The sequence below is a fragment of the Gigantopelta aegis genome, chromosome 9 (genome assembly GCF_016097555.1).
Source record: "Gigantopelta aegis isolate Gae_Host chromosome 9, Gae_host_genome, whole genome shotgun sequence".
Taxonomy (NCBI): domain Eukaryota; kingdom Metazoa; phylum Mollusca; class Gastropoda; order Neomphalida; family Peltospiridae; genus Gigantopelta; species Gigantopelta aegis.
This window is the reverse complement of record NC_054707.1, coordinates 16,581,844-16,603,421: the sequence shown is the minus strand read 5'-3', so window position 1 is coordinate 16,603,421 and position 21,578 is coordinate 16,581,844. Positions and strand designations below refer to the sequence as shown.

The window sequence follows — 21,578 nt, the reverse complement described above, 5'->3', positions numbered from 1 at the left end:
ATCTTATTGAGTGAAGTTTGCAATCAAATATCACGAGTCGTGCTTGCGTGACGAGTGGGATATGATTGCTAACTTCATGAGATGAGATATAAATCATATTTGACAAAAGACATGAATTTTTTTTTTATTATATAACTTTTGGCAATTTACCTTTATTTTTAAAATTCCAGCAGCAAAATAATTCTGGCTTTCTTACAGTGAAGATAACACTTTCTACAGTGAAGTTAACACATTTAGAGTGAAATAGTTAAATTTTTACTCTAAAATGTGTTATCATTGATATTTTAAGAGATTTCACAAAATGTTATATAATAAATAAAATTACAACTTAGTGGTAGACCTAATAACATCTATACACGACATGTATCATATGGTGGAAATACCCTATACAAATAGGAATTATTTAATTTTCAAATAAAGAAATGACGGAAACTGTAGTTGATCTATAGATAGGTCAAGAAGCGGGATGTAGCCCAGTGGTAAAGCGCTCGCTCGATGTGTGGTCAGTCTAGAATGGATCCCCGTCGGTGGACCCATTGGGCTATTTCTCGCTAGTATACTGGTATATCAAAGCCCATGGTATGTGCTATCCTGTCTTTGGGATGGTGCATATAAAAGAAGCCCTTGCTGCTGATGGAAGAATGTAGAGGGTGTCCTGTCTTAAGACTATGTGTCAGAATTACCAAATATTTGACATCCAATCGCTAATGATTAATAAATCAATGTGCTCTAGTGGTGTCGTTAAACAAAACACCTTTTGTTTTACAAATAGGACAGCCTTCATATTGTAAATGACTAATTTTTTTCAGGACTTGTATTGATCTAGTAAAACATTAAAAAAAAAAATGAGGTGAAGTAATACAGCAAAGATGCATTTCATATCATTTTATCACCACCTTCTATGGTTACTATGGTAACCAAATTGCCAGAGAAAGAAAGAAGAAAGAAAAAATTCTGGAAAAATGTAAAAAAAAACTACAACAAAAAAACAAAAAACAAATTTCACAACTAATTTTCATAATTATTATTAAATGTTTCATTTTGTTAACCTTTCTTCCACTGTATATACATAATAAGTATTGTTGAAAGATACCTTCTCTTTTCATAAACAGAAGCTACATGTATATAGGTTACGGTAGTCATGTTTTATGTATAGTCATGTTTTATGTATAGCTCGTGCAAAAATAGATTCCTAACAAAAATCTACATTTTTGAATTTTTTTTATTTAAATGAATGTTTTAACAGACATATTGTAGTACAGAGAATTGAGCGTTTGGTTTTTTTATTCCTTTTCAGTTACTGGAAACAAGTTTTACAAAGGAAGTGTTGATTCTGGCTTCCAGGAACCAATAGGTAAGTGGACGACGGTTTGAGCTCTGAAGTAAATTTGAACAGAATTCCATACATGGCATGTAGATTTTCCATATATGGCATGTAGATTTTATAAAGGAACAGCTCCACATTTTAAGTACTTATAGTCCGGTTCAGAAACATGAAGGAGTTTAAGTCACCGAAGTTTCTGGGTTCTGTTACACATCTGAGTCCTGTTCAGAAACATTAAGGAGCGATCTTAGCCCTAAGATCACAGACCACTGACCTATTTAATGGCCTAACAAAGTATTACCTGAACATAAGTAATTTGATTTGTCCCTAAATGTACTTTATTCAGTCATCTTCATAACCACCATACTCCATTTATTAATGATATTTTGTAAAAACATAATTGAATTATGGCAATGGTCCATAATTTGAAAAATTGCTGAGAGAGTTAACATGGATTTCACTCCATAATGGTTCAGTTAAGGTGATGCGATAGCTAGATTTGGTTTCCAACAATGAATGTAATTTTTATTTACTATTAATTTTTAGAGAAATAAAGGTCTTTAAATCCATGACAGTATGCCTTTAAAAGTTCTAAAAATTAGTTAGGCTAAATAGTAAGAGGCTGACGATATCAAGGAACATTTTGTACAGTATCTTATAGCAATTTAGAGATCACTACACAATTCTAAAGCTTAAATACAGTAGTTGTTGCTAATAAATGTTTCGTCCATTAATTGACAAATGTTGCTAATAAAAAAATTCTAAACAAAATATCCCCTGAATATTATAAAAACATGATGTCGTGGGGAACCACATTTGGCTTTGACAAATAAAAATATTTCACTTAGTTTCAGATTATATAGAATTGTGTGTTAATAGTCTTTTACAGATACGTTGGAATGGCACATTTTGTGGCTTTTAAATTAGTTTACAGTTACTGACCTGTAGCCAATGGGGGTCGGGGTGGGGGGTTTGTTGACCCCACCCACCAGTGACTTTTATTTTTCAATACTTGTCAACATTTGTGCTATCATGTGAGGCACCATAAGCCTAAATGACCCTCCACCTCTCAAAATCCTGGCAACAGGCCTGAATTAGTTTATGTATGTAATAGAACCTAGAAATTTGGCATTATGCCAACCCTCTCCTACTCCCGAAAGGGCCATGGGTTCTGTTTAAAGATTCTCCACAATCCCCCCCCCCCTCTCAATGCTTGTCCTATTCTGCTTGCAGTAGTTGGCGACACAGCTGGCGACGACAAAACACTGCAGTCTCCAGGTAATTGTGTGTATCTGTCGCGTGTTGTCACATAGTCTCTCTAGTTCGTGTTGGGTTTTAGGCCATCCTTAAAACAAGCAGGGTGAGATCTGGGTCAGGAGAAGATTTCGCCACATTATCTTATTGCAGAAGCACTGCCATTTTGTAACAAAATGTCAATTATTAGGCCTACTTGAAATTATTTTGCTAAATTCAAATACAATTTGCTAATTGTTTTTTCAAATTGGCGAATTTGGCGAATGCCAGAGCCAGCCCTTAAGAAGATTACTTTTCTGTATCGGATCTCTCATGATAATACCGAGTACCATATGTTGCTAAGCATTATTTGAAAAAACCCAAATGTAAACCAACATAAAAATAAATAAATGATGTAATAATGTATAATTTTCAAAGGAAGAGAGAGAAAAAAAGGAATTAAAAATCAAGTGAGATCATTTATATTGAATTATTCAGGTTAGACTAGTTCAGGTCAGGTCAGAGAGTTTTAACGTGCACGTTCCGAGCAAGCTGTTGTAGCACACGCCTGTCCTGGGTGCAGGTGTCGGCCTCAGCCGGTTCCTCCATCCAGGACAGGATGGTTAGACTAAAGTACTTAAGTACTTTTAAGGATGGCCTTGGGTTTTTCCTTTACAGATTTTTTTTACTGGTGTCGTTTGTCGGTTTTTGTTTAGATTTTTTGAAAAGGTGAATTTCGATTAAACATGAATATGCTGATAATGGTGTAAATATATATCCTGTACCTACTGTTTAATGATGTGACCTTCTGATACAGAAATTGTACAAGTTATTACAGTCGAACCTGCATATAATGACCACCCAAGGGTTCTGGCAACAGAGGCCATTATGAAAAGGTGACTGTCATGCACAGGTAAAATAAAGACGGAAATGCACATTGGATGGGATTTATGGTGGCCGTTATGGACAAATGACTGTTATATACAGGTGGCTGTTAGACCAGTCTTGACTGAATAATTTAATTTAAAAAATAAACACATGGACTGACAACTGAACTAGAGCTGGGTGGTTCGGTATCAGTATTTTTTGGTGATTTACCTCGGTATCGGTGCGATATTCGGTATTGACACAATACCGATACTGATATCGAGCAGTATTTTCAGTATACCTAGCTTTAAATGCACGCCTGAGTTAAGGCTGACCTGCTAATTTCATCTAAATACAATTAAATTCCATACCCAAGGCCCTTGTCTGGTTTATATCCAACTCAAATGGAAAGTGGAATTTTTTAGCCAAATTCACACAACATTGTAATTTTACGTTTACAGTTAGCAGCTGTATGCTTACAAAAAAAAAAAAAAAAAAAAAAAAAAAAAAAAAAATGTATGCTTACATGTGTTTGGTATCTATTTCATGCAGGAAATTGTCATTACAGAATGTGGATAATGGTCAGATGTCATGGTCAATGGTCACTAGAGCACATTGATTTATTAACCATTGGCTATTGGATGTCAGACATTTGGTAAGTTTGTCATACAATCAATGTTAGTGAGGAGGATCATGATAAAGATGAAACAATATTATTTATGTATGTTTTGAATGTTTTTAAAAACTAGATTTGCACATAAACATAAATTTATGACTGAAAAACTATTGTTACAGTTGCAGACAGTAAAAATAATAGTTTGAAATATATTTAGATTACTTTCATTTGACCATACCATGACACACCTTCCATATTGACATATTTGTCTGTGTGAAATAGATACCAAATATAGTAGAATCGTGTTGGCTCGAGTATAGGATCGTTGGACATTCTGCTAATGCATCACTCGAACCAGGACCAGAGTCATGAATTTTTTCTTTATTCTGTACTTAATGGTCGAAGAACACTTGGGTAGAATACTAGCCATCTCGCGCACAATTATGTCAGATCCGCCACAGGGAAGTTAGTGTAATTACCCTTATTTCACTCGAACTGGTAAGCTATTAACATTGAAGTAGCAACAATACATCCTTGCATGTCGCTAATTACATACATACATGTATATATATATGTGTGTGTGTGTAAGTGTGATGAACTATAGAGTGGACCAATTGGGAATCATTATTAGTCCCCTGCCGGTCCAACTGGAGGGGACTATAGGCTTCATCTACATCCTTCTGTCTGTCTGTCTGTCCGTCTGTCCCATATATTTTGTTTTCAGAAGGCTTTGAGGTATTGAGGTGAAATTTTGTGTATAGCTTCATCATGTACTGTTACAGATCAAGTTTGACTTACATGACGATTTGGGGACGGAAGTAGCCAAGTGGTAAAGCGCTCGCTTGATGCGCTATTTCTTGCTTCAGCCAGTGCACCACGACTGGTACATCAATGTCACTGGAATGGTGAATATAAACGATCCCTTGCTACTCCACATTCATTACTATTCGTAACTTTGTTTTAAAAAAAATTCTGGATTTTTGCATTGCCTGGAAATATCAAAATGAAATTTTGTATGTAGCGTTATCATTTATATATAGTTTTACAGATCAAGTTGAAGTTTCATGGTGATTTACCCTCTTTTCAGAGTTATGGCCCTTGAATATAGGAGATATGAAAAATTGTTGGGCCCCGTAGGGACATGTATTGTTTTAGCAGTACTCTCAGAATACTGGTTTATAGTGTTAATTTAGTCACCTAAACTTCCCAGATGTTTCAGCAGCATCACTCCTTTCACAATTGAACAATCATCAATCACCAATCATTATTTCGTTTGCACAATGATATATTATATATATCTGTCCCAAAGGCAGACGACAATGATTGCCTTAAGTTATTTAAGCAAAGCCGTTAATAACACTTGATATTGCTGCAAGTGGCAACAACACAGACACAAAATGTACCTGGTGTAATGGATGGACAAGGCAAGGCAAGAATTTTGCATGTGTTATGCATTTGCACATAGTTAATTTGATAAAAATCGGAACAAGCTCTGAATCATTTTCCTTGGTTATATGTATATATTGCAGAGCAAGCAAAAATTAATACCAAAGGTCATGGGCACTCTTGAAGGTGTCCAAATGCTTGGTTCGACCTGGCCAATCGGTCAAACAAATTATGGTGGCCCAACGGTGTTAGCCCAGCAAGATACCACGGTACTTGTAAAATTACAACTTCTAATCGTTAATGTAAAGTTTTCTGTTTTCCTTTCTTTCTTTTCTTTCTTTCTTTCTTTCTTTTTTCCTTCTTTCTTTCTTTCTATCTTTCATTCTTTTCTTTCTTTTTTCTTTCTTTCTATCTTTCTATCTTTAATTCTTTTCTTTCTTTTCTTTCTTAATTTTCTTTCTTTCTTTTCTTTCTTTCTTTCTTTCTTTCTTTCTTTCTTAGTGTCAGCTTCTGCTTTAAAGTTTATTGTTAAAGTTTTGTGTTCAGATCAGTTTCTCACAAACTATGAGTCCTAGATCAATGAAACTTGGTTTGTAGTTGCACCTTTGGATGTGCACTGAAAAGTGTAATGGTAGATGAGTCTTTTAATTCTGCGGAATACTTATTCTACAAAATCACTGTATGAAAGAAAGAAAGAAATGTTTTATTTAACGACGCACTCAACACATTTTATTTACGGTTATATGGCATCAGGCATATGGTTAAGGACCACACAGATTTTGAGAGTAAACCCGCTGGTGCCACTACATTTCCAATTAGCAGCAAGGGATCTTTTATTTGCGCTTTCCACAGGCAGGATAACACAAACCATGGCCTTTGTTGGACCAGTTATGAATCACTGGTCGGTGCAAGTGGTTTACACCTACCCATTGAGCCTTGCAGAGCACTCACTCAGGGTTTGGAGTCAGTATCTGGATTAAAAATCCCATGCCTTAACTGGGATCTGAACCCAGTACCTACCAGCCTGTAGACCGATGACCTAACCACCTCGCCACCGAGGCCGGTTCACTGTATGAAGTAAATACTGTAAACCGTATTAATATTGCGACATGTTTTTTCCGCGAATGTATACCTTAGCGCATGTTTGCGACGTGTAAATTTCACGAACGACCGTTGACAGCTAAAAAAAAGTGCATAAAGACAGCTCACTGTAATTGTTATAAAGTTACTGTCCGTAAATCAATATTCTGTTATCCTACATCAAGCAATTGTGCCTGGTACAGAGTCTATACAGGGGATTAGGCCCTACCCACCTCACCTGTATTAGAATCACAACTCACAGCTTCAGTTGTTAACTGTTAACACCCTTTGGTAGATAAAACAATAAACGATTAGTCGCCATCGATTGAAGTTACATAAAACAATTAAAGCCGCACACCCTAGTTCCATCCAGCGAAAATAAATTATAATTTGGTTAATCTACAAACCTGTAACACACTTAGATCACGTTTTTATCAAATGGAGTGAAAAAGCAGGTTTTATATCGATAAATACCATGGGAATCCCCATGTCCCAATTGCTTGAAATAATTTTTAAAGTTTGTATTCTGATGTCACCGGTAGATGTCGCTCGAAGCACAACAATGCCTACGTCTCGACAAATTTCACAGACTTGGAGTGCGTTCTTTTCACCTCTCCTGGACATGTTCCAACTGTTCTGTCCTGGCTGTATCCCCTCTCCAGATATCGTAGGACTTAGCAAAATTATTGGTTTTAAGGGTTTGTAACGTTTTGTATTGAGATACTTACTTGTCTGAACTTTATTGTAACTGAAAATGTTCATGAACTGTGAAGAAAAATCTCACAAATGAACAACAACAAATCGGATGTTGATTGCGCGAACCGTGCACAAGAAAACAAACCAAACCAAAATGATAACGGTCACGTGGTATACCAACGTCTGTGACATTGAAATGGAAATATCCCGTCTAAAAATAGATTAGACCTTGTCTGCTAAACGTTTTTTTTCCAAACGTGCGTCTGTTTTTCAGAAATACAAAAAATGCATTTTGTGGTATTACAAACACCAGGATTACCAGAATTACCAAAAAACACTTCAGGTGAATGGAAATGTATATTGTAAATAATAAACGGTAAGTAAAGTGCAATTTTATTTGTGAAAAAATGGGTTTAATAGCGAAAAACAACGCCGTAATGGTTAACAACTAGCCATAACTAGGGTATGTCCCTTTAACGATTAGTCGGCATCAAGGAAAGCTCATGTATAGGCTGTGCCTGTTGAGTGAAATTTTTTGTGAATTTTATTCTCAATAACATATTTCAAAACAAAACAAATTACTTTAAGCACACTTCAAACTGGAAAATAGTGCGTGCGTATTAATTTCGCGACGTAAGGTTGGATGCGAACGACGCGAAATTTATACGCACGCATTTTTTTCACGGTTTACAGTAGTTGATCAATAATAAATTTAGTTTTGACTTTACATTATGGTTGTTACTTTTGTCACAGTGAATAATTTGTAGTTTTAATTCCTCCTCTTTATGGGTCACATCCACAATAAACACCTTCCAAACCACTATAGGCATATACTAACCTCTTTCACTCGACACTTTATTTTTGCATTTACCAAAGTTTGACACCCAATAGCCGATGTATTTTTCGTGCTGGGGTGTCATTAAACATCTAATCTGTTCGGTTCTGGTTCTGGTTCTATTCTGTTCTGGTTCTGGTTCTGGTTCTGTTTCTGGTTCTGGTTCTGTTTCTGGTTCTGGTTCTGTTCTGTTTCTGTTTCTGTTCTGTTCTGGTTCTGGTTTGGTTCTGGTTCTGTTCTGTTCTGTTCTGGTTCTGGTTCTGTTCTGGTTCTGTTCTGGTTCTGTTCTGTTCTGTTCTGTTCTGTTCTGGTTCTGGTTCTGTTCTGTTCTGTTCTGTTCTTTCACTCAGATTGAGGGTGGGACATAGCCCAGTGGTAAAGTGCTTAACTGATGCATTATTTGTTTAGGATTGATCGCCGTCGGAGGGCCCATTTGGCTATTTCTCGTTCCAGCCAGTGCACGACTGGTATACCAAAGGTTGTGGAATGTGTTATCATGTCTGTGGGATGGTGCATATAAAAGATCCCTTGCTACTAATGATAAAACTTAGCAGGTTTTCTCGCTAAGACTAAATGTCAAAATTGCCATTTGTTTGACATCTAATTATAACCGATGATTAATATAAATCAATGTGCTCTAGTGGGGTCGTTAAACAAGACAAACTTTTAACTTTCACTCAAATCAACCATTAATGCCTTCCGGGATTGAGAGGCTAAATAACTGATGGGTACACAGTAGTTTGTGCTTGAACGTTCATTGAATTTATATTTTAACAAGTTAAAGGGACAGACCCTGGTTTTTAAACACTACAGCATATTTTTCACTATTAGAGCCATTTATGATCACTGATATCAAACATTACTTATATTTTATTGTTTAGATTATCCATTTCCGTAGAACCGAAGTGTTTCTGGTTATCCTGGTGTTTCTAATATCACAAAATGCATTTTTCATATTTTTAAAAACGCACATGCGTCTGAGAAGTAGCGGTTTTTTATTCGAGTTCTAGTCTCTTTTTTTTTTTTAAAGGATATTTTCCTGTTTTAACGTCACCGACTCTTGTTTCACTCTGTTGTAACTTTATCCATGCGTGTTACAGATTTTTAGATTAACTAAATTTAGTGTCCATTTTTACGAGTTGAAACTAGGGTCTGCACCTTTAATGTTTGCTTTGTTTAACAACACCACCAGAACACATTGTTTAATTAAACACTCAGGCCAAGGATTTCAGTTTTTATGGGAAACACCTTTCCAGTCCCATGTCCTGTGATCAAGGAACCCGTCGGAAACTGTTTCCACGTGATCGTGATAATGGTCGATTGTGTTACATGATAATGGGTAATGGATTTGTGGTTCCGTGATTTTGTTGATATGCTACCGGAAACAATTGTTACCATGAAATCCGGAGGCCTGGATGTTGGATGTCAAGCATTTTTTTTTTTTTTTAATTCTGACATGTAGTTTTAGTAGGAAACCCGCTTCATTTGTCCATTAACAGCACGTGATCTTTTATATGCATTTTTTTTCACAGACAGAACAGCACATACCACAGCCATTGATATTTAGTTGTAGGGCAGTGGTTGGGATGGGAAACAAACAAAAACTTTGTGAGTCCACCGAGGGGGTTTGATCCTATGACTCAAGCAACTGAGGTGAGCATTCTATTGGCTGAGCTTAATCCTGCCCCAGATTGGAAAAACAAATAACACCTACTAATGTGTCCAATATAAGAGGTTCTTGTTTTAAAAATTAACTGAATATAGTTTTAAGATTAATTTTTTAAAATATGATTTAAAAATATATAAAAGAATTTTTTTTTTATGATAGATTATTGTGATAATTTTTGTTTACTGATAAATATAAACCCTGCCTTCCCCCCTCCCCCAAAAAAGAAGAAAAAAAAAAAAAAAAAAAAAAAAAAGGAAAAAAAGAAAAAGAAAAAAAATAGAGGATAGGAATTGGTAATCTTTTGCATACACGTAAGAAATAGAGTAATTTATGTCAGCGCAACAGAAAACTCGCCACAAGATGACCTCGATGACTGGGGCCGTTATCGGCTCCTGCTGATCAATACAGACACTGTTTCAGTATGTTTTCAGTGGCAGAAAATAAACCGCCTGGCCAACCAGTCGATTGCCGTCATCGATAGTTGGTCTATTTCTTGTGACATCCAAATTGAAGGGATTAGAATATGGACTTTTTGATCAATACGGCTGATCCAGGACCTGTCTGTATCAATACATCTCCAATCACACATATTTAACAGCTCGCTTATCTCCCTTTGATTATTCAGTTGAATAATATGAATAGCTGGTGGTTTTTGTGGCGGTGGTGGGGTTTTTTTGTGTGCGTTTTTTTGCTGGAAGACTGTTTGTAAGGCAAAACATATCTTCTTGATCAAGTGAGATAGGCATTGTGCATCATTGTATCCAGTTCAACTTAAGTTCTTAACACAGTTCTCAGCATAGAATTAATTTTGAAAAATTATATCAGAAAATGTGTATTATAGTTAATCTTCTGTGACCTACTTTTAAAATTCCTGATAGTATTGACAAGGGAAAAGGCACATTTTAGCCTTGGTGTTGTTTGTTTGTTTGACCTACTTGCCACTGTTAGTGGTCATCTTTTATGAATGGAAGGAAAAAACCCAAACACTTGCTACAGTTTGTGGATATTTTTTATGAATGGAAGGCGAAAAAAAAGTGTGTTTTTTAAGGACACTTCCTGCAGTGGCAGGTTTGAATACAAAGAACAGAAACCCCACTGTCACCACACGGGCTACTCTTTAAAAGTACCCGTAAGAGATGTTTTAAAGGTACTTTTCAACAGGCAGCACATACCATTGCTTCTGATAAGAAAGAAACCTGGTGGATTTAGCTCCATCAGAGGAGTATTCGCCCGAGGTCCTCGGCAAACCCACTGAATTGTTCTCATCCTAGTCAGTGGCCCACAACTAGTATATCAAAGGTCATGGTATGTGCTGTCCTGTTTTTGAGAAAGTGCATATTAAAAGATCACTTGCTACTAATGAAAAAAATACAGCAGGTTTCCTATAAAGACTGCATGTCAGAATCAATACAATGTTTGACATATCCAACAGCCGATGATTAATAAATCAGTGCTCTAGTGGTGTCATTAAACAAAACAAAGTTTAAGTTTAACTGTTAATGCATTTCTGTTGCTATTAGTGAGACTATTAAGATGGCTTTACTTTATTATACATGTCCGTGCAAGTGGGAAAAACACACAGAAAATATGCCCATCGAAATAAATGCACATTTTTATGCAAGTGCACGTAATCTCTTTATTTGACCTACATGTGGCAGTGAGTTTCAATGTGTATCTTGTGAATGAAATACAAATATGGTTGACATATATTAACCTATTTTCACAATTTCAGCATGCATCTAACCTCTTTAACAAAGACCGTGGCTAAATCTTTGATATAAAACAAATAGCCGGCAGCTAATAAAAAAACCTTTGGCTATTCACATAAAACTGGCCAGTTATAAACCACAAAATTAGGATAAATTATGCATGTTTTGTAACATGAGTAATAGTAATAAATAGTGTCACCTAGTAATCCGTTTCTGTCACCTGATAGAAATGTTAAATATGTCATTGTAAATATGAAACATTCAAATGATGGATTGTTTTCACTGTCCAGTACATGTGTATTAAAAACAAACCCAAACCTGAGGATACTATAAAAAGTGTTTGTAAAATCATAATCTGTTTTGATTGGTACTGCATAAACATTCTTTATAGTTTTACATAAACCCTAATGGATCTGTCTAAATATTTATGAGCGCTAGAAATTTTTTGAAAGAGATTTTCTTTTTTAATATGTAAAATTCATTACTTGTTAGGCCATGGACTTAGCCCAATGATAAAGCACTCGATTGATGTGCAGTCGGTCTGGGATCAATCCCCATCAGTGGTCCCATTGGGCTATTTTTCACTCCAGCCAGTGCACATTGATTGGTACATCAAAGATCATGGTATGTACTGTCTTGTCTATGGGATGATGCGTATAAAAGATCTGTTTCTACTAATGGAAAAATGTAGCAGGTTTCATTTCTGAGACTATATGTAAAAAATTACCAAATGTTTGACATCCAGTTAATAAATCAACGTGCTCTAGCAGTGTAGTTAAAAAAAAAATACAAAGGGTCTCACCTAATGTATCAAAGGCCTTGGTATGTGCTGTCCTGTCACAAACTACATGCAATTTTGACCAATCTAATTAAAATTAGCTCCACTGGTTAATTACTGTTACCTGTGGATCTAACAGCATCCCGTTGAAGTCCACACAATGCTGTTGAATCTGCTGGTAGACCAGTAGAGCTAATTTTAATCGGATTAAATTTTGACCTCATTTACTACTTTCCCCCCAAAACCTTTAACCTACATATAGGTGTGATAACTGTCTCACTTTGTCATTTGGTTATACAGTGAAACCCCTCTAAACCGGACACCCTCGGGACCAAGGTAAGTGTCCGGTATTAAGAAGTATCCTGTTTAGGGAGGTTAAGTTCTGTATCGATTTTTAAAACAGGACCGTGAAAACTGTCCGGTTTGGGGGAATTCCGGTTTACAAAGTGTCCGGTTTGAAAGGTTTCACTGTATATATTAACAACTGATCAAGTGTTTGAATATACTACCAGATGGTTGTATAAAAAGTAGATCAGGTATCTTTGTTGACTTTTCAAATTACAAAGTCTAAAAGAGACACCTAAAATAATAGAACAATTTTGTCTCATCTGGATGAAGTTGAAAGACGAGATATAGGTGTTTGCATTTAACACCATAAATCGGTGGCATTTGGGTCATGCATGTAGGTACAATAGTGGAAGTTTACCTCAGTGCATGCTTGATGCATGTATTTAAAAAAAATATAATTATATTTTTAAATTGTTATTTATTACATTATTTAAATAATAATTTTTATTTAATTTTAATTTTTTAATTAGATCAAAGAAAGAAATCTGTTTGGTACTTGAGACGTGCAATTCCACAGAATTCTTGTTTTAATTAGATCAAAGAAAGAAATCTGTTTGGTACTTGAGACGTGCAATTCCACAGAATTCTTGTTTTAAAAGTTAAAGCTTGTTTGTTTAACATCACCACTAGAGCACATTGATTTAAAATTAAAGCTTGTTTGTTTAACATAACTAGAGATGTCATATTATTTGGTAATTCTGACATATTATAGTCATAGAGAGGAAGCACGCCACATTATTCCATCAGTAGCAAGGGATCTTTCATAAGCACCATCCCACAGACAGGACAGCTCATACCACAGCCTTTGGTGTTCCAGTGGTGTACTGGCTGGAATGAGAAATAGTTCAATGAGCCCACCGATAGGGATCGATCCTAGACCAACTACACATCAAGCAAGTGCTTTACCACTGGACTACGTCCCACCCTGGTTTAAAAAACTACAGACTAATACAACCATCAGAAAATCATTTTGTTTAATGACACCACAAAAGCACATTGATTAACTAATCATCGGCTATTGGATGTCAAACATTTGGTAACTGACAGTCTTAGAGAGAAAACCCACTACATTTTTCTTTAGTAGCAAGGGATCTATTATATGCACTTTAGCACAGACAGAAAAGCACATACCACGGTCATTGACCAGTTGTGGTTCACTGGTTGGAACGAGAAAACCCCCCAGTCACTTGAATGGATCCACCGAGGTGGTTCGATCCTGTGACACAAGAACCTCAGACGAGCACTCCACTGATTGAACTAAATCCCGCCCCCATGAACAGGAAAACCATAATCACACGGGATGAGTAGAGATTAATGTTCTTTCCAGGGTTCCAGGCATTAATAATCTGCCAGTTGCTGTCTGAATGTTAATTATTAATAATCTGGTGTATTAATAAACTGGTGGCGGCTTAAATGACATCATGGTCTAAAAGTAGTCCCTCGATATTGATCCTTGTAGCCGTGTGTTGCAGTAATTACCACCAGGACCGAAGCATTTGCTGAAATAAATTTCCAGCAGGAGTACTTTTACTAAAAATAACACTAGCCCGTGCTTTCCAGTGTCCCACATGAGCTGTATAATTCATAGCTGCTTGACACCAAACTGATGGTGATTACTGGTCGTGCTATAATCCATCCTCTGAAATTAAAATTGGATGGGACTGAAATAGTTTTTGATGAAACTGAGCCCTCTTTTAAATGTCATCCAGGGTTGCGTCTTTTAAGCTGATATTTTAGCTGATTATACAGAGATATTATTTACACACACACACACTCAAGAACAAGAAAATTTTGAAAAAGAAAAGAAAAAAACAGAAGAAGTGTGTTAGCATAGAGGTCATTTTTAAATCTTGGAAAAGGAAAGGAATGTGTATTTAATGACACAGTCGGTGCATTTTAGATGGGATCATTGCTTTCTAGTATACTGAGAGGCATAAATAACGAAATGGGCATTTTGCTGATATTTTCTTAAAGAAATGTTATTTCATCTATATTACGGTTGCAGACAACTGGCATATTGGTAACAACTGTTAATTGAAATAAGATATTGTTCAAATTGGGAATTTAAAAAAATAAAATGTGGTTTTAAACAAAAAACACAGCATTGTTTTTTGGCAATAAAACAGTAACTTTTTAAACATTACTTACTGTGCAATATTAAAAAAAGACAGAAAACACACAAAAATTGTTGCTTTTATAGAAAGACTAAAGCAGGCAATGTAAAAGTAAACTTTATGGTCCCTGATTTTATATTTGTTACGATCTTTTTGTTAAGATATGTAATCAGCAAAAGCATTCCACATAGAATATGTAGTGTATCCGCACTATTTCATTCTTTTGTTTACTCTGCTTCAAAGAAAAAGCAGGAATTCTGGCTAGACAAAAAGACAACCATAACGTAAATTGGAAATATAACTACGTATCTTTTAACTTGATATTTCCTGTTGTCAGAAGTACATTTTTGTTCTGCGTGAGTGTTCTATAATCTCCGTGTTACCTGTGCTTGTGTAGCACAGGGAGATACTCGATGTGTTTTGAAATTCTTTTCACCACTAAGTTATTGGCATGTTCTGCTAAAGTCATTACTGTTCCATAAATACATGTACGAGTGTGCCATTCTTGTGTGTCTGAGGGGCGGGATGTAGTAGCCTTGTGATAAAGTGCTCGCCAGATGTGCAGTCGATCTAGGATCAATTCCTGTTGGTGATCTCATTGGGCTCTCGTCATTGCCAGGGTTGGGATGTAGTCCAGTGGTAAAGTGCTCGCCTGATGTGCCATTGATCTAGGATTGATTCCTGTCAGTGATCTCATTGGGCTCTCGTCATTGCCAGGGTTGGGATGTAGTCCAGTGGTAAAGTGCTCGCCTGATGTGCCATTGATCTAGGATCGATTCCTGTCAGTGATCTCATTGGGCTCTCGTCATTGCCAGGGTTGGGATGTAGTCCAGTGGTAAAGTGCTCGCCTGATGTGCCATTGATCTAGGATCGATTCCTGTCAGTGATCTCATTGGGCTATATGTACTCGTCATTGCCAGGGCCGAGATGTAGCCTAGACGTAAAGTACTCGCTAGATGCGTGGTCGATCTAGGGTCAATCCCAGTCAGTGTTCATATTGTGCTATTTTGCATTCCAACCAGTGTTCCACAACTGGTGTTACAAAGGCTGTGGTATGTACTATCCTATCTGTGGGATGGTGCATATAAAAGATTGTTATTAATCGAAAAGTATAGCCCAGGAATTGTTAGGTTTCCTCTCTTTATCTGTGTGATCCTTGATCATATGCCCAATGCCACCCCCACCCACCCCACCCCCCCCCCCCACACCCCCACCTCCCCCAAATGTTAAGTGCTTTGTTAAATAAAACATTTCTTTCTTACATTCTTTCTTGTGTGTCTGACAGCTGGTTTATAAAAGGTTTATCGTGTGTGCTATCCTGTATATTAATTTTATATAAAGGTCACCTATGCAAAAGGGGCATCAGGGCTCACCCTGGATCAAAAATACCTGTAGCCAAAATATTAGCCAAATGGAATTTTTATTAGCCATATTAAAAATGCTTTAGCCAAATTTGTTTTACGCAGTACTGTATAGAGTATTTATATATGAATATGAAAATGTATCTTTTTCAGCTGATTGTGTACAAACTGGAATAAATAGGAATAACAAAACCTTAATGGGGGTAGGGGCAGTTAATATATTACTTCGAGTTTTTTCAGCAGGGGTGGGGTTGGGATGGGGTTAAGCAATATCTTCAGTCTGAAGCCAGTACCCCATACACCCACCTCCACTTCTAAGGCCTATACATTAAATTAACAAACATACAGAAATATGGGGGTGAGTGGATGTTTATGGATGGTGTTTTTTCTTTCTTCCTTTTTTCCCAAATAAAAATTCGAGAGCTTTTTTTTTATATATAGAACTCATTATTTCTTTAAATAGCAATCTTTATGTTAGTTTGAATAACTTTTTTTATTATTATTTTTTTTTTTTAAAGTGACCCATCAATTCCCCACCCCAAACGATGTTTGTGCCATGTTGTTGCTGTTGATTTCAGCATCGTGTTAAATGCTTGTTGTGATTTCTGCTTACAAAATACCTCAGCTAAGAATGCAGACTTCACCACAGTATACTCCATTTATTAAAAAAAAACCCAACAACAAATCCTTTAATAAAATTAAAATTTACAGTCTTTTTAAAATCCAGCTAACTTATTAAATGTCACCTCACAGTCTTACAAATTTATATCTAAAATTATCTAACAAATATGATTACTGTAAACTAATTTTATTCAGTGTACATTTGCAATTTGTATAATTTAAATACTGCATGTTCATTTCCGGTGATCGCGATCTGCATGCGTGCTCTCAACCATGGGTACGAAACTAACAAAAACAAAGGAATAAACAAAAACTGCAGTTAGGTATTCATTGATGCGAATAACTATTGTTTTTCTACAAATTTACATCAAGATTTACTTTTGCGTAATCGTATTGTTTAATGTCCGCAACGATGTCTCTTGACACGCGGGTGTCAGCTGACTCTGAAGCGTGACGTATATTCGCACCGAGAGCTATCCTCAGTTCAGCCAATGAACGTTTTTCCTAACGTTCGCGAACTATTTGATTGATATTCGTCGTGTCCATTTGGTTTAACGTGAAGCGCACAAACCAGTCTAACGAACGTTTTGTTTTCGCTCAGTCTGGCTGAACTCAGCCCTTGAGATGGCCTACATGTCTTTTGGCCCTGAACTGGCATATGTATTCAAATTGACACGCATTGTCGGTTTGTTTTTATTACTTTGGTTCAAAGATTTTACAAAGTAAAAATAACAAGTTACAGATCTTCCAGACATTGCTGCCATACATGTTGAATGCATGCCGTTAAAATTAATAACCGTGATTATTAAAATAAGCAAACATTATAAGGCCTACGCTGTATTCTGCATGACACCCGTTTCTCGTTACCGGTCGCGAGATCGCTATTACGCTAATTGAATATTCATGTTCACATCAGAAGACAGAAAATGGCTTAGCCAAAATTTTAGCCACTTGCAAATTTTATTAGCCATTTTTTTTTTTAAATTAGCCAATGGCTAATTTGGCTACCGACAGCGTGAGCCCTGGGTCATTTTTAAAGAGTTCCCTGAACTTTTTTAAGAAACATTTCAAATAATAAGATTTTATTTAAATACAAAAAAGGATTCTGCAGACCGAAATATATTTTTGGTATATCCCACCCTGCTTTTGTTTTTGTTTTAATTTGTTTTTGTTTCCACCCAGTTACAAGCCATTAGAAGTATGTTTCAAAAATCACCTAATAGCATGAATGGTAGTTGAGGTTTTCTATTTATTGTATTATAATGACAAAATTGACTTTGTTAAAAAGAGAGCGCAGAATGTAGCTCAGTGGTAAAGTGTTCGTTTGATGCACGGTTGGTCTGGGATCAATTCCCGTCGTTGGGCCCATTGGATTATTTTTTGTTCCAACCAGCGCACCACAACTGGTGTAACAAAGGCCATGATATGTGGTATCCTGTCTGTGACATACTGCATATAAAAGATCCCTTGCTGCTAATCGGAAAGAATAGCCCGTTGCATGGCAGCAGCAGGTTTCCTCTCTAATTATCTGAGTGGTCCTTGACCACATGTCTGATGCCATATAACCGTAAATAAAATGTGTTCAGTGTGTCATTAAATAAAACATCCCTTCCTTCTTTCCTCTGATGACTACGAGTCAGAATTGCCAAGTGTTTGACATCCAATTAATCAATGTGCTCCAGTGGTGTCGTTAAACAAAACAAACTTTGTTACCCAGCACCTTCTCACTCTATAAGCATGTCACCCTATCACCCTGCCGCAAGGTGCTCATATCTGGAATATACTAAGTTACTGCACCAGGATTCACTGAAACACACAACTTTACCATCCTCCTCCAACCCACATCCACCCACCAGGATTCACTGAAACACACAACTTTACCATCCTCCTCCAACCCACATCTGTGGACCAGGATTCATTGAAACACACAACTTTACCATCCTCCTCCAACCCACATCTGTGCACCAGGATTCATTGAAACACACAACTTCACCATCCTCCTCCAACCCACATCTGTGCACCAGGATTCACTGAAACACACAACTTTACCATCCTCCAACCCACATCCACCCACCAGGATTCACTGAAACACACAACTTTACCATCCTCCTCCAACCCACATCCACCCACTAGGATTCACTAAAACACACAACTTTACCATCCTCCAACCCACATCCACCCACCAGGATTCACTGAAACACACAACTTTACCATCCTGCAACCCACATCCACCCACTAGGATTCACTGAAACACACAACTTTACCATCCTCCAACCCACATCCACCCACTAGGATTCACTGAAACACACAACTTTACCATCCTCCAACCCACATCCACCCACTAGGATTCACTGAAACACACAACTTTACCATCCTCCAACCCACATCCACCCACTAGGATTCACTGAAACACACAACTTTACCATCCTCCAACCCACATCCACCCACTAGGATTCACTGAAACACACAACTTTACCATCCTCCAACCCACATCCACCCACTAGGATTCACTGAAACACACAACTTTACCATCCTCCAACCCACATCCACCCACCAGGATTCACTGAAACACACAACTTTACCATCCTCCAACCCACATCCACCCACTAGGATTCACTGAAACACACAACTTTACCATCCTCCAACCCACATCCACCCACCAGGATTCACTGAAACACACAACTTTACCATCCTCCTCCAACCCACATCCACCCACTAGGATTCACTGAAACACACAACTTTACCATCCTCCAACCCACATCCACCCACCAGGATTCACTGAAACACACAACTTTACCATCCTCCAACCCACATCCACCCACTAGGATTCACTGAAACACACAACTTTACCATCCTCCAACCCACATCCACCCACCAGGATTCACTGAAACACACAACTTTACCATCCTCCTCCAACCCACATCCACCCACTAGGATTCACTGAAACACACAACTTTACCATCCTCCAACCCACATCCACCCACCAGGATTCACTGAAACACACAACTTTACCATGCTCCAACCCACATCCACCCACTAGGATTCACTGAAACACACAACTTTACCATCCTCCTCCAATCCACATCTGTGGACCAGGATTCATTGAAACACACAACTTTACCATCCTCCTCCAACCCACATCTGTGCACCAGGATTCATTGAAACACACAACTTCACCATCCTCCTCCAACCCACATCCAGTTGTTACCAGTATTCATTAAAAGCTTTCAAGTTCCAGTTAATTTTTTTTGCATTTTTCTGTTTTTTCTGAATGACTTGAGTGGGTTTCATTAAAAGCTTTCAGTTATACTTTTTGCATTGATTTTTCTGAATGACTTGAGTGTGTCAGGTCATGACAGACTCTCAGATTTGGGGATTGCAGCTATTTTGGCCGAACTCCTGCTCGACAGAAATAGGAAGTGGCAAAGAGAATGGAGGAGCAAGGGAAGCCTGTGTTGGCACTGACTGCAGCTATTTTGGCCGAACTCCTGCTCGACAGAAATAGGAAGTGGTAAAGAGAATGGAGGAGCAAGGGAAGCCGGTGTTGGCACTGATTGCAGCTATTTTGGCCGAACTCCTGCTCGACAGAAATAGGAAGTGGCAAAGAGAATGGAGGAGCAAGGGAAGCCTGTGTTGGCACTGACTGCAGCTATTTTGGCCGAACTCCTGCTCGACAGAAATAGGAAGTGGCAAAGAGAATGGAGGAGCAAGGGAAGCCTGTGTTGGCACTGACTGCAGCTATTTTGGCCGAACTCCTGCTCGACAGAAATAGGAAGTGGCAAAGAGAATGGAGGAGCAAGGGAAGCCTGTGTTGGCACTGACTGCAGCTATTTTGGCCGAACTCCTGCTCGACAGAAATAGGAAGTGGCAAAGAGAATGGAGGAGCAAGGGAAGCCTGTGTTGGCACTGACTGCAGCTATTTTGGCCGAACTCCTGCTCGACAGAAATAGGAAGTGGCAAAGAGAATGGAGGAGCAAAGGAAGCCGGCGTTGGCACTGATTGAGATTTTCTGTTCGTGTGTGTAGAAATGGAGTTGAAACCCAATTCAGGTTCTTCAACTAACTTCTCCAGTGAATTGGTTCAGTCGGGCTGGTTATTAAGTTTCATCAGATAGAAATCGTGTTTTGGAGAGAGGAAAAACAGACAGAGAGACAGACAGACACACAGTGACAGACCGAGACACATGGAGACAGAGAGAGACAGACAGACAGAGAGAGAGAGAGAGAGAGAGAGAGAGAGAGAGACAGACAGACACATGAGAGAGAGAGAGAGAGAGAGAGAGAGAGAGAGAGAGAGAGAGAGAGAGAGAGAGAGAGAGAGAGAGAGAGAGAGAGAGAGAGATTGAGAGAGAGAGAGATATTAATAAATCAATGTGCTCTAGTGGTGTCATTCAACAAAACAAACAAACTTTTTGAAGCCCTGTGACAAAAAACGAAAGAAGAAGCAAAAAAAAAAAGAAGAAAAAAAAGAAGAATGATAAAAAGTAATGTGCTGAATTGTCATTAAACAAACATTTCTTTCCTTACAATAATACAAATGATTCGTTAAAAAACACAAATGAATCTGAAAAAAACCCCAATAACAAAATTAAAACCTTCATTCCATATGGAATCTGAATCACAATTGATTAGCTAGGAAGTGAATAAGTTCAGTAGGATAACAAATGAGTGTACTAAAATAGAAATGGCAGTCTGTTGTTACCCTGGGGTTGGGAATTAATGACTCTAGACCACAGGCCTGATGTTGCTGCTGCTGCCACCAAAGTGTCGTTTGCTTAGTAACCCAGAAACTCTTTTAGATGGTCAAACATCATCAAAAGATGATCAACACAAACACAGAACTTGTGCATTATTATGTAGCAGCATAAAAAAGAAGAAAAGAATGACTTGATTAAAAAAATGTTTTCCTAGTACAGCCCCGGGAAGGAAAATTAATACAGGC

The 21,578-nt window shown here is 37.5% G+C and overlaps 1 protein-coding gene across 3 annotated transcripts in view; it reads left to right on the top strand.

Moving 5' to 3' along the window:
* Positions 1–21,578, top strand: part of LOC121382255 (histone deacetylase 4-like) — a 202,953-nt gene that overhangs the window by 32,913 nt on the left and 148,462 nt on the right. For 2 of the 3 annotated variants that reach the window (XM_041511790.1, XM_041511788.1), the window contains exons 3-4: positions 1,298–1,354; positions 2,558–2,602. In XM_041511790.1, coding sequence (XP_041367724.1) covers positions 1,298–1,354; positions 2,558–2,602 — 102 coding nt within the window. The remainder of the gene's footprint in view (positions 1–1,297; positions 1,355–2,557; positions 2,603–21,578) is intronic. The other variant, XM_041511791.1, reaches the window with a different exon arrangement.